Consider the following 12,345-nt stretch of genomic DNA (forward strand, 5'->3'; position numbering starts at 1 on the left):
CATTATAGAGAGGAGGGAGGAAAGGGAGTCAACAGAAAATCATAAACATGAAATGAAATGAAATAATTTCACAACATGTTAACTATTTAAAGTAAAGGCTCTAGAGTCAGATTGTGTTTAAACCTTGACTCTGCCATTTATTCACCAGTCTCCAAGGATGATAACCACCATTGCCACCCCTGCCATTGAACTATACCTCCTGGGATTCATATTCTTGTATAGGTCCCTTCCCTTGACTCTGGGCAGGCCCCATGACTTGATTTTGACAAACAGAATGAAGCAGAAGTGATGTTGTCTGTCTTCCAAAGACAGATCATAAGAAGACTTTCAGTTTCCTTCTGGGTCCTGTGGAATGTTCACACAGAAAGAAGCCAGCCACCATGTAAGAAGTTCAACCACCTGAGACTGCCATGCGGGGGAAGCCATGTGGAGAGGCTATATATAGAGAGACGCCTGACCAGTCCCTGCCTGTTCTAGCCATCCCTGCTGAGACACTGGGTGTCACCTAGCTGAACCCAGTCAACCCACAGAAATAAGAGAAATAACTTACATCGCTAATTTGGGTGGTTACACAGCAATGGACAACTGCAACAGCCACTTTCTGAGTGAAACACATTTCCTAATCTCTCTATGCATTGGTTTTTTCGTCTGTAAGGTTCCTATGTCACAAAATTGTTATTAGAACTAAATGGATTAATCTGGAAAGTGCTTACAACAGTGTCTGGTTTGTGATAAACATTTAGTAAATGGTAGCTACTATCACTATTGCTAATAAATAAAGTGGGATGATGGACAAAAATATTCCTAAGTGTGGATGCTCAAGGAAGTTCTAACATAGAAGGTAACATTTGAGCTCAGGCCTGAAAAGTAAGGACCCAATCATGCAGAGAGCTAAAGAGAAGCATCTAAACAGAAAGAACCAGGACAAAGGTCCTAAGGTAAGCAGGGATACAGTGTTATTGAGGGACACGGACATGGGCCAGTGTGGTTGGAAGGTGGTAAGCAAAGTAGAATCATGCCAGCCGTGATAAGGAATTTGGATTTTATATCAAATACAATGGGAAGCTTGAAGGGATTGGAAGCAATGGAATAACTTGGACCACTCTGTTGGAAATGGATTTTAAAAGGGCAGGAGTAGAAACAAAAGAATCTTCTTAGAGACTTTTTTTAAATTTTTTTTAATCTTTATTTATTTTTGAGAGAGAGAGAGAGCGTGATCAGGGGAGGAACAGAGAGAGAAGGAGACACAGAATCTGAAGCAGGCTCCAGGCTCCGAGCTGTCAGCACAGGGCCCGACAGCGGGGCTCGAACTCACAAACTGTGAGATCATGACCTGAGCCGAAGTCGGATGCCCAACCGACTGAGCCACCCAGGCACCCCCATCTCTTGGAGACTTTCAAAGTCATCTGCGGAAAAGGTTTTGATGACTTGAACCAGAATTTAGCTGAGGAGATGGAGAAAAGAAGGCAGATTTGAGAACGTGCTCACTGAATGCATGGCCCCTGCCCTGCACAATGGGGCTCTCCTAGCAGAGAAGAGATTTTAACAAGGTTGTTTTGGAATTGACACTACTTGAACCCCTTAGGCAGAGTTGTAAACTTACAACCAGGGACGGCCGAATCTATTTTGTTTTATATAATTCGAGGTTCAGGTGTTACGGATTCTCGGTACTAAACCGGAAATAACAGAGTAAAAGTTTTTCTCATGCATCTTACTGTTATTCAACTAGCAAAAACCATTCAAAGCACTCTGGCTTCATGGAAGGAGCATTACAAGGCAAATCTGGACACAGGTTCAAGCGGTCATACTGTCATTGATGACTCAGGTGAACCTGCCATACAGGCTTTCCTAGGTTCTCAGCCCTTCCAATTCTGATCATCTATTACTTTAGGGTTCTATTTTAAAATACTACCCCACTTGGAAATATTTCATGTTCCTGAGGTTAGCAGTCGCATTCTCAGTACTTTGCTTCTGGTCCTGCAATCTACATGCCATGACTCTTCGCTCCTCAAGCCTAAAAGCACCTGCCATAAGGACGTAATCACAAGGAGCTAATCCCCAGAAATAGGCTTCAATTTTAATGCGCATCTTCTCCTAACCCGACAGGAAGAAGGCTGACAGCCAGTTGGCCTGTTTTATAGTCATCAATGAACATATTTTACGTAGATGTGCTTCACAGGTTATCTTTCATGTAATCCACAAGATTTTTTTTTTTTTAGGAAAATTTGAGAGGATTTGCTCTCAGCCTTGACATTAAGATACAGGTAAGTCATTACTCAAGCAAGTTTTTCTAAAACTTCATTGTTACGGGTGGAAAGTTTCTGGCACACGTTCTATTAAAATTTTCATTTCACATAACAGCTCTTTAACAGTGAAACCGAAAGGAGAGATTCTACAGAAGATGGAAGAAGTGAGGCAAAGATCCTCACTCAGTACCCGATTGCAGAGTTGTTCAAGTTTTCCTCTTTTTTCCTGATAGCGAGTAGGTCTGATACAATTTTTCTCGTATTGAAGACTTGGGAAGACATGAAACTGAGTGTGTAGAGTTTCTACCTCTCACTACGTGCCGGAGTTTCCTTCAACCCACTTGCTTCTTAAGGTAAACTCTGTCCTTCATGTACATGGGCTTGGCTGCTTTCAAAGTCACATTGTGGAGCAAGGTTGCTTCTTGGATCTAAGAGCCATGGTGAATTTGGACTTCCTTTGGATTTCAGTGTTTTTTTTTTTTTTGCCAGCTGTAAATCTTAGTGTTGTGGCTTTGGAGGTACAATTAGTTGAATTAAACGTGGAAAGGGAGAAGGGGTTGGTGAATACTGAGAGGACCTCTGGTTGCTGATGATCATAATTGATGTCGGGTAAAGGTAACAGTAACACCCTGCATCACTAGATTGACCTCCTTAGATAGCCACTAACCTCACTCACTGGTGTTCTACTCAAGTTGGCTGCCAGAATAAAACAGGCCAGCCCCATTACGATTTGGAACAAGTAAGGGGAGATAATGCCCATTTTGTAAATTAAGTTAAAAAGGTAAAAAAGAAAAAAGAATCAGATTTCAATAGGCTTATAAGCAGGAGATGGAAAAGGATCAACAACAAAGGGTACAGATTAGGTTAAACAGAGAAAAAGGCACTGATTTGCATGGAAGGCCCAGACATTGTTGAAAAGGTGGTTACCATTAAGTAAAGAGAATAACACATCTAGAGGTGTTCATTAGAAGTGACCGGGAAACAAAGAGAATTGGCAGTTTTGGCAATGTGCCAGCCTGTGTGCTTCCTGGCCAGGTAATGGAGAGTTCGAGAAAATAATTCAAATTTTAATTTGAAGACATAACTCCCCCCACCCCTGGGAAAGAAAATGTGATGGCGTGCGAAGTCAGTTCTGAAGAAGCCTGTGAAGTTTTCCTTCTCATATAAAAGGAAGCAAATTATTTCATCCAAGCGCAACTGGATCAAATTGGAACTTCCTGAAAAGTTATCAGTTGATAAACCAGGATTTAAGTTCAAGGATACATTCCACACCTAATCTTCATTTTACAACCTTTAGAGATAGATTTTTCCTTAGCACTGAAATGTTTCGAAGATAGTCTGTCTTTCAAAACAAATTGTTAGAAGTGTGTTGCAAATTGGCCAGATGTCTCTGGGGCATAAACTCTGTCTTTAAAAGTGAGGCAAGAACTTTTAGTAACTACCTCGCGCCTTCAAACCATGAGCTTTCTAGTTAGCGTTTTGAAACAGTAACGTTCAAAGTATTTCCCTTGTTATCAAAAGAGTTAATACAGCTTCTCAAAAGCGCTTCTTTTCTTTCTCTTCTCACAGAGTATAGTTTATATTTGGGGAGAATTTGGCACAGCTTAAGTTACAGCCTAACTGATTTTCTTAGTAGAATCCAGCAATAAGGAATTTCTCCCACCCATTTTTCCCTAAGTGTTTATGAGCAGGGATAGGCACAAAATGTCAAGAGAAAAGATGCAGTATTCATATTAATCTACTTTCTTCAAGACATCACATCAGGACGCCTAAATAATAGCCTTTTCCACATCTTCACATCCCAAACTGGTAACCATCCCTTGGCGAGTTTTCGCAAACACCCCAAAGTTCATTATCAACCCACTAGCCCTTCTCAGCCTAACTGTATCAGCGGTAGGATAAGTGGACTTAATTCTTGCTTATCTAAAAAAAAAAGGTAATAATAATAACTGCTAGGCACATAAATCAATGTGTGGCATGAAGCTAGTCTCGCTCTCTTCCAGAAATTTCTATTTCCAAGTGTCAGACCTTGAAAACATAGACAGCAGAAATCTGGTACTTATTTCTATGATGGTTGCTATCCCCCAAATAGCCTGAGCAGCCTAACAACTGAGATGTGGCAGAAAACCAGACCCTTCCCCCTCCTCTCAAACATGAGTGCTCCAGGAACCAAAAGCTTTATAGCTTAATAGCTTGGCATGTGGTAAGGCCATAGTTCTGATTCTTAATTTTTATCCCACTCCAGAGTCCCAGTGAATAAATAAATAAATAAATTGTGGTTATTTTGCAGATACCTCAGTAGCTACAAAAACACATAACACGTTGCACAAAGTGCTGGCCAAAGCCCGCTTTCATGACTCTCACGCCTTACTAAGACCAAGAAATGGGAGGGAAAACCCAAGAATCAGCTGGGGAAATGTTTAGCGGGCCTGCGGGGTGTTCTCTTAACGCTGTTGTAGATCTCGGATTAAATTATTATACTTCTTCTGTGTTGTAGTACCGGGTCAGTTGTGCAGGAGGACAAAGGCAACTTCAACTTGATATTTCTGTCATCCCTGCTGTGGGAAGAGTCCTGTTCCTGGTTTATAACATCAATCACTCTCACAATAAATCTTGGTGGTGGATATGGTCATTTAAAGCTCCACCTGCACAAACAACAGAAAATAAGAGAGCTCATAAATCTCTACGCTGGTGATTAACAAATTTTGGACCCTGGGCAAAGATATTACGGGGAGGGGTTCTCACTAATTCATTAATAAAGGCTGATTTGCTGACAATCTGTTTAGTTTACAGCATGGGGGAAAGCAAACAAGACCCTGCTAAGAAAACAAAACGTTAGAGGTTAGTGAATTCCCAGCTGAGCCCCGGATTAGAGATATGATATCTTAATGTAGGAGAGGGGTGCAGACTCCCAGCCAAAACCTCAGAAGCTGCTCTTACACTCTGCTCCAGCCTCTGTCTTCGCTGCCTAACTGCAAGGAAAAAGAAAACCTGGAGAAGAGTCAGTAAGAGAGATCTGTGCACTCCATCTCTCCGATTTTGTGGATTGTATTCCACCTCTTGGCTTTCGGGTTCCCTCTGCTTTTTTCTACGTACTCTCCAGATTTTCTTATTCTCCAGGAAAGATGATCCATGCTGGGGTTAGTCATAGGAAAACAAACAAAAACAAACAAACAAACAAACAAACAAACAAACAAACAAAAAACACCTTTCCCAAAGGGATAATACTGCTTAGTGTTTTGCCATATCAGCTTCATATGGGGAACCCCGATAGCAAAGAAGACAGAGGTAAGGAAGACGCAAAGGCAGCAGGATTTGGGAGGGCGAGGGCAAGTCCCAGGCCAGGTAATATCTGAGAGCAGCGGAGAGAGTCTTAAGACATTATTAAATGTATCTCTAGAAAGAAATGTAGGGGACAGTTTTAATTCCGTCAAGAAAAGATGATCAATTAGCAAAATACTTTCCACACACTCATGTTACTCTATCTCATGCCCACGAAGCTGTGTGTGTTGCACATGGGCGTGCGATGGTCTAGTATGTTTGGGTACACACAGGCAGCTCCTTGATCTCTTTAAGGTGGCCGGGTGCGGACGGAGGCTTTGGTGCTTTCTCTGCACCATCCTAAAGATCCTGTGAAGAAGCACTTGTTTCCTTCATTTACCCCGGTGAAGGTGGGACGATAGCTCGGTAAAGCTACAAGGGCATTCTGGGGTACTGGCGGGAGGGAGTCGACCCCTGCCTGGATGTTAATTGGTGTTTTAATTGGGGGAGGGAAGGGGGGACGACAGGGGGATGCTTGTGAGATTTGCAGGTCGGTCGGAAGGCCTAGAAAGGGCAAAAGGAGCTGATCATTTCCCCGAAGTCCTGGGTAACAACCGGCTAGGACCTCTGAAGGAGGAAAGCAGGCCGGAGGAGACGGCCCAGGAGAGGGGCTGTGGGTGGGGCACGCTCCTCCTCGGCTCTAGCGGAAGAAGGTGACCCGCATTCGCGTGTGGCCCTTGAGTCGATCCACACTGCGAGTTGGAAACGGGGATCCGTGCGCAGGAGTTCCCCTCCGGTGGTGAAAGGGGTCGAAGAGTCCGCCGGGGCCTAGCAGGCCCCTCCCCTGGGCTACAAGGACCCGCCTCTCTATTCCCCAGATAAATTCCTAGTGTCCACCAAATTCCTCAGCGCTCTCTCACACTCCTCTGCGGCCAGGACTCCGGGGGTGGGGACACAGAGCCGGGTTCCTCCCCGCAGAAGCCCTCTCGGTTCCTTCTCACAGCTCTGCGAAGGGGAAAAGGAGTGTAAGACTCAACCAGCCCCCCGACTCCCGCTCCCAGCACGAGGTGGCCGCTCCGCCCTCCACCCCCGGGGGCCCACTGGTTTGGGGCTCGCGCTCGCTCGCTCTCTGTCCCTCTCCTTCCCTCTCTCTCTCTCTCTCTCTCTCTGATCCTCTCCCCCAAACATGTCCACCGGCTCCCTCAGCGATGTGGAGGACCTCCAAGAGGTGGAGATGCTGGACTGCGACGGGCTGAAAATGGACTCGGGCAAGGAGTTTGTGACTTCCAACGAGAGCACCGAGGAGAGCTCCAACTGCGAGGCGGGGTCGCCCCAGAAGGGCCGCGGAGGCCTGGGCAAGAGGAGGAAGGCGCCCACCAAGAAGAGCCCCTTGGGCGGCGTCAGCCAGGAGGGGAAGCAGGTCCAGCGCAACGCGGCCAACGCGCGCGAGAGGGCCCGGATGCGGGTGCTGAGCAAGGCCTTCTCCAGGCTCAAGACCACCTTGCCCTGGGTGCCCCCGGACACCAAGCTCTCCAAGCTGGACACGCTCAGGCTGGCGTCCAGCTACATCGCGCACTTGAGGCAGATCCTGGCGAACGACAAGTACGAGAACGGTTACATTCACCCGGTCAACCTGGTAAGTCCGCGGGGGCCCGCGACGCGGGCCGGGCGTCCCCGCCCAGCGCGCCCGCGGCGCGGTGAGCGCGCGCGCGCCCCGGCCACCACCAGCCCCGCGCGCCTCTGGGGACCTTGGCGGGCGATCCGCGCTGAGAGCCGCTGGAGCGGGGATGATTTATGCAAGTGCTTAACGTGGCAGCCCAGTTAAGATTTTTGCAAGTGTCCTGAGCTGGCAGCGAGGAGGGATCCCCCCGCGCCCGCGCCATCAGGGCTGATGTGGGACAGGGAACCCCGACGAGATGCTGCGCGCCCACAAAGGCATTTTATTCATCTCTCTCTTCTTCTTTTAGCCGACGAGACCTTGATTTTCCCCTCTAATTTTTGTACATAAAAACACCCAGCTCCTCTTCGCTCCCAAGTATATTTAGGACCATTAGATATAGACAAACTCGTGCCCCCATAATTGTCATCTAAGCCCCCAACTGCTTAAATATTCTGCGCTTCTCTTACCAGCACGTTAACATTTTTAAATCCCAGGAATTCTAGTAAACATCAGCATAATCCGCAGATTCTCACAAATATCAGTGTCATAAATAATATTCGAATAGGTCACTCTTGCCCAAGATTTAAAAACGTGTTACATTTTATCTTAAAAAGTAATGACCTTTCAGTCTGTCTTAAAAAAAAAAAAAAAAAAAAGGAATGCTCATTGAGGCTAAATTTTTCTCAAATGCATGTTGCCATGCAAGAAGCACGGTTTAACTCCTTTTTGATTTGACTTCATTTTAAAACTTGCAGGCTCTAAAGAAAAACAACCGCAACTTACTAGCACCTTTGTTTATATATGATAAGAAGGAGAGGTTTTCCTCTTGAAAGTCGCCTTATCGGCCAGCACTAGCGGGAGAGGTTTGAAGCTTTGAATCCTCTTCTCACTGAATTGGTTTCAGGAATTGGGGGGAGGGGATGCGGAAGCACACTTTACCCTGGTAAATATTTTTCCCCTCTGACCACAGTTTTATTTTACTTTTTTCGAATAAGGTGAGTAGATAGCTTTCTTAAAATCTGGAACCAAAATGAAAGTACTTACCTCATTTACAGTTGCTGCTGCGTTCATCTCTGAACAGGAAGCTTGAGTGAGCTGTGTTATAGAACGCCTGGGAGAAGAGAAAAGGCAGGGCTCGCTCAGCCCAGTAGGAAGATGATGTTAAATAAAATAGGCGCGTATATTCTTTTATTAGCATTATTATTAGCATTTATTAGCATTGTTCCCTTGAGAACCAGTGGTTCCTTTAGAAACTGGGGTCAAAGCCCGCGTGTGTGAGGGAGGAAATGAAAGTTGGCAGGAGAAAAATAGATGGGGGTGAAAGCCAGAGGGCCGGGAAACCTGACCACGGCCTCGAAAGAGGCCTCCGAAAGCCGCTTCGCCTCGAACCAGGTATCCACTTGCCACGAGGTCCTTCTTGGCTGCCCAGCTCAGGCTGACCGTGGCCTCGGCCTCCGGGCTGGGCCACGGCCCCAGCCACTTTGGGCTTTCCAAGGGCCCCCTCTCTTGGGGTTCCCTTACAACCTAGGATGAACCTCTTTGCTCCAACACCCCGAGCAGCGACTTGGCGCCAACACTGCTTTTTTCTTTATCCAGCCACCGGGCGCACTAGAACCCCGAGTAAATTGCAGAGATAACGGGTTTTTACAACTCACCGCGTGCCCCCATCTCGCCCTCTCCTCTGGTCGCAGGCTCTGAGTTCACCCCATCCCCCCCTCTCCGTTGCCACTTACCTCCAACGCCCTCTTCTTTCCTGCAGACGTGGCCCTTTATGGTGGCCGGGAAACCCGAGAGTGACCTGAAAGAAGTGGTGACCGCGAGCCGCTTATGTGGAACCACAGCATCCTGACCTTGGAGGTGCGAGTCTGGGAAAGGCGCGCTCCCGGGGGGAGCGGGCCCGAGTCTGGGAAAGGCGCGCTCCCGGGGGGGGAGCGGGCCCCGGGAAGGCGACCCCTGCCCTCCCTGCTCTCTGTCTCTGCTTCCCCCTCGCGACGCTCCTCTCCCTGCCCCCTCCCCCCCACCTCGAGAACACTTTACAGCGACGAGGAGATTCGTTTCCAAACCAGAGGAGATCAATTGTACTTACAAAGATTCCCATCTATTTAACTTTATTAACTTCTACCGTGAATGACTCTGCGAGCCTTGCTGGTCCAAGTGCCATACGTAATTATAAATATATAAATAGATAATAAGAGCATATCGACGTGTATCTTTTGTACAATATGTTGTAAATTGTAGATCATAGAATAGCTGACTTTGACAGTCACATTTATAAAGTAATTCACGTAAAGATATATATTTTTTTCAAACAGGTTTTGCTACTTTCAAAAATAAATCTTTCTTTATATTGCTAAAAAGCCCTGACATTAGTGTGATTTCTTTGGAAAAAAAAAAATTATTTGTAACAGAAGAGCTGGGGACTATGGGGAAGCTTGTCAATAAAGGCGGTTCTTTTGAACCTCAAGCCAAAGTTCTAGAGAGGGGAAAAGATTCAGTTTCCACTGTCAAGGTGCAGATCTCATTTTGCACTGAAACGTCCAAAAGAAACTCTGGTCTCAGGTTTGCAGGTTACTTTGAAGACAATTATAAATAATGTAATCGTGAACCCAAACGGGCAGTGTTGAAGTTACCAACAGTGACACGATTCGAGGGAAAAGCACACCAGAAAAGGAAAATCCGCTTTTCGTGTATTCGCAGTGTAATTCATGACACGGGCACTCAGGTAAATTTCACGTTTTTCAACTGTGTAGCCGCAGACAGGAGCCCGAACAACCCACAGCGCCAGAATGGGAGGAAGAAATGCGAGTCACGAGAAGTGTAAATTCCGTAACCTTGAGGATGTGTGTTAACATCTAGAGAGTGCTGCAACATACATTATCGATTTCTTCTTAGTAATTAATAAGTTACTTCCAACACCAATCGTGCCTGCCTCTCGGTTACTGTTACGGGTAGTCCGCGCCTTCAGCTCCCCGCCACGACTTCCGGAAGACTGGGTTTTAATTTAAACATCGTCCAGGCTACGGAACAGCTCGTCGGGGAAGATTAAGTAGAGATAAACAGAGAGGCGAGGCCGAGGAGCCTGGAACCGGGTTCACTCGCTGCCCCAGCGCAGCCCGCAGCGGCCGATGAGCCAGATGCCCCCGGGCTGTTTAATGTTCGGGGTTATGACCGCAGTGTTTACAAGACGTCTTCGGTTATTTATACTGTTATTCCTCGCAGAGGGCCTTGAAACTTCCGCTTCATTTGCTCTTTCTTTTCGATTTCTTTCCCCTCTTTTTCTCGGCTCTGTTTGGTACCTGGAGTAAGAGCTCCCGTTCCGCCTCCTGCACCTCCGACCAAACCTCAGGGCTGCTTGGTGGGTGGCACCCTCAGCCTGGCCTTTTGGGAAGAAGCCGGCGAAGCTCGCCCGACAGGTGAACCGCTGTGCGGGGTGGTTCTGGGCCAGTGATGGCATTACCAAGCGCAATTCTCCATTCTCCAAGGGCCGGGAACGTCGCTGACTTCTAATCTGCGTTCCTGTCCCTGTCATTTGCACGTCGGAGGACGTCTCTGGACGTCTGGCTTTTCTACCACTCCCCCAGCCCCCACTTGACCTTTAGGAGCGCATTTCAAGCTCTGGCCACCTCCACCTTCCCCAAACTCCCGCGTTCTGTTCCGTCGGGTCACTTCTACTAGAGGGCCAGTGCCCTCCCCTCCATGATTCTGAATCCAAGTCAGAGATGATGAGTCCCAACTGTTTGCATTTCACGTTCAGCAAAATTTCCAAACTTGTTCACAGTTCTGAGCCCTTGAGTCAGGTGGTCCATAGAGAAGAAACTTCTGCTTGCTCATTCTGTGGACCCCAAACTGCAAGAGGATTTTTTTTTTTTTAAGTCCAATGCCTCCTTCCTATGATTTGAAGCCTTTGCTTTCAGCTTGAGGGCGAGGCTATGAATAGGGAACATATGAGTTAAGCCCTCGTTCTGCCTCTAGCTTTTCACTGAAAGCACTCAGATCCTGTTTTCTCATCTCTGAAAATGGGGATAAATGTTAACATAATCATACTCATACTTTTCCTCTTTTGCTTTGCACAGCCTTAATAAGACCCAGAGAAGATTATATTTGTGTAATTGCTTTATAAAGGAAAAGATCTGTGCAAATCTCAGTGATTTTCACTAAGTGGCCAGGAATGAGCTGTCCATGCCTGACCCGACCTGAAAGTGTCTCAGCCAGGAAGCCCGAAGGGTATGTGTTTATAACACATAAGTGATGCTCTTTTTATTGCTGGAACAAAACTCCTTCCTCCTTTGATGCAACGCTGAAGGTTACAATTTTTCTTTCTGCCCCCCATGTACCTTTACCCTTCCCCAATGTTCTCCAAATTTGTCAACAGTTTTCTACCGATGTGACTATTTCCTAAAATTCTAGAACCCAGATTTGAAAGATCAAAGACAGGGCTGAGATCAGCACATAGGAAAGCTACAGGAAGATCTGCCAGGAGGCAGGGTTGTACTTGGGATCCCATGGTTGTGCACCGAAGGGAGCAGGCAACACTGTGGGGATGACTGGGTTATGGCTCCCGCTTGCCCCAGGAACATGGCAATGTGACCGCCCCAAACATCTTCATATACACATCCACAGTCTAAATGATTCCTCCCCATTGGCCCTTCTCTTCGGCCAGCCAGCCAGACCCCCCCGCACTCTCACACCCACCACGCCCAACTTTCCAGCATCTGCTGTCCTCCTGGTAACAGTCAGCCTACCTGTGTCCAGTCTAGGTACCTGGTGCGCCTTGATTTGAAAAGGAGGCAAGTGGCACCGGAGAAGGAATGGGGGACCTCCTTTGCTGCTTGCCAGAGGGGCGTGAGGGGTGGAGAGTGTCCTGTCTGTGACCTCTTAGTTATGAAAACTATCTTAGAAGGTGTTTTCATAAGAAGGTGTTTCAGAAGAACAACCAAAACAGGTTGTAGAAACCTGGAAGATAAACGTGTCTTCGCGTGCTCAGGAGGAGACAGATATTAACACTGGACCGTAGCTGGGGAAGTCCCCCTTCTCTCTCTCTCTCTCTCTCTCTAACTCTCTCTCCTTCATTCTGATTGCTTTATGACTTTTTACGAGCAACTCACTGTGCTTCTCTCAGGTGTTTCTCTACTGTGAAATCAGAGACTTCTTTCTAAAAAGAGAAGTGGTAAACAAGAC

At 46.8% G+C, this 12,345-nt stretch overlaps 1 protein-coding gene across 1 annotated transcript; it reads left to right on the forward strand.

Annotated features, from left to right (window-relative positions):
* Positions 1–6,427: 6,427 nt before the first annotated feature.
* TCF21 (transcription factor 21) lies at positions 6,428–9,528 on the forward strand. The gene is made up of 2 exons (XM_042987177.1): positions 6,428–7,143; positions 8,927–9,528. Exons 1-2 carry the CDS (start codon positions 6,694–6,696, stop codon positions 9,014–9,016), a joined length of 540 nt encoding a protein of 179 aa, XP_042843111.1. The 5' UTR covers positions 6,428–6,693; the 3' UTR covers positions 9,017–9,528.
* The last annotated feature ends 2,817 nt before the right edge of the window (positions 9,529–12,345 follow it).

The sequence above is a fragment of the Panthera tigris genome, chromosome B2 (genome assembly GCF_018350195.1).
Source record: "Panthera tigris isolate Pti1 chromosome B2, P.tigris_Pti1_mat1.1, whole genome shotgun sequence".
In the NCBI taxonomy this organism is placed as follows: domain Eukaryota; kingdom Metazoa; phylum Chordata; class Mammalia; order Carnivora; family Felidae; genus Panthera; species Panthera tigris.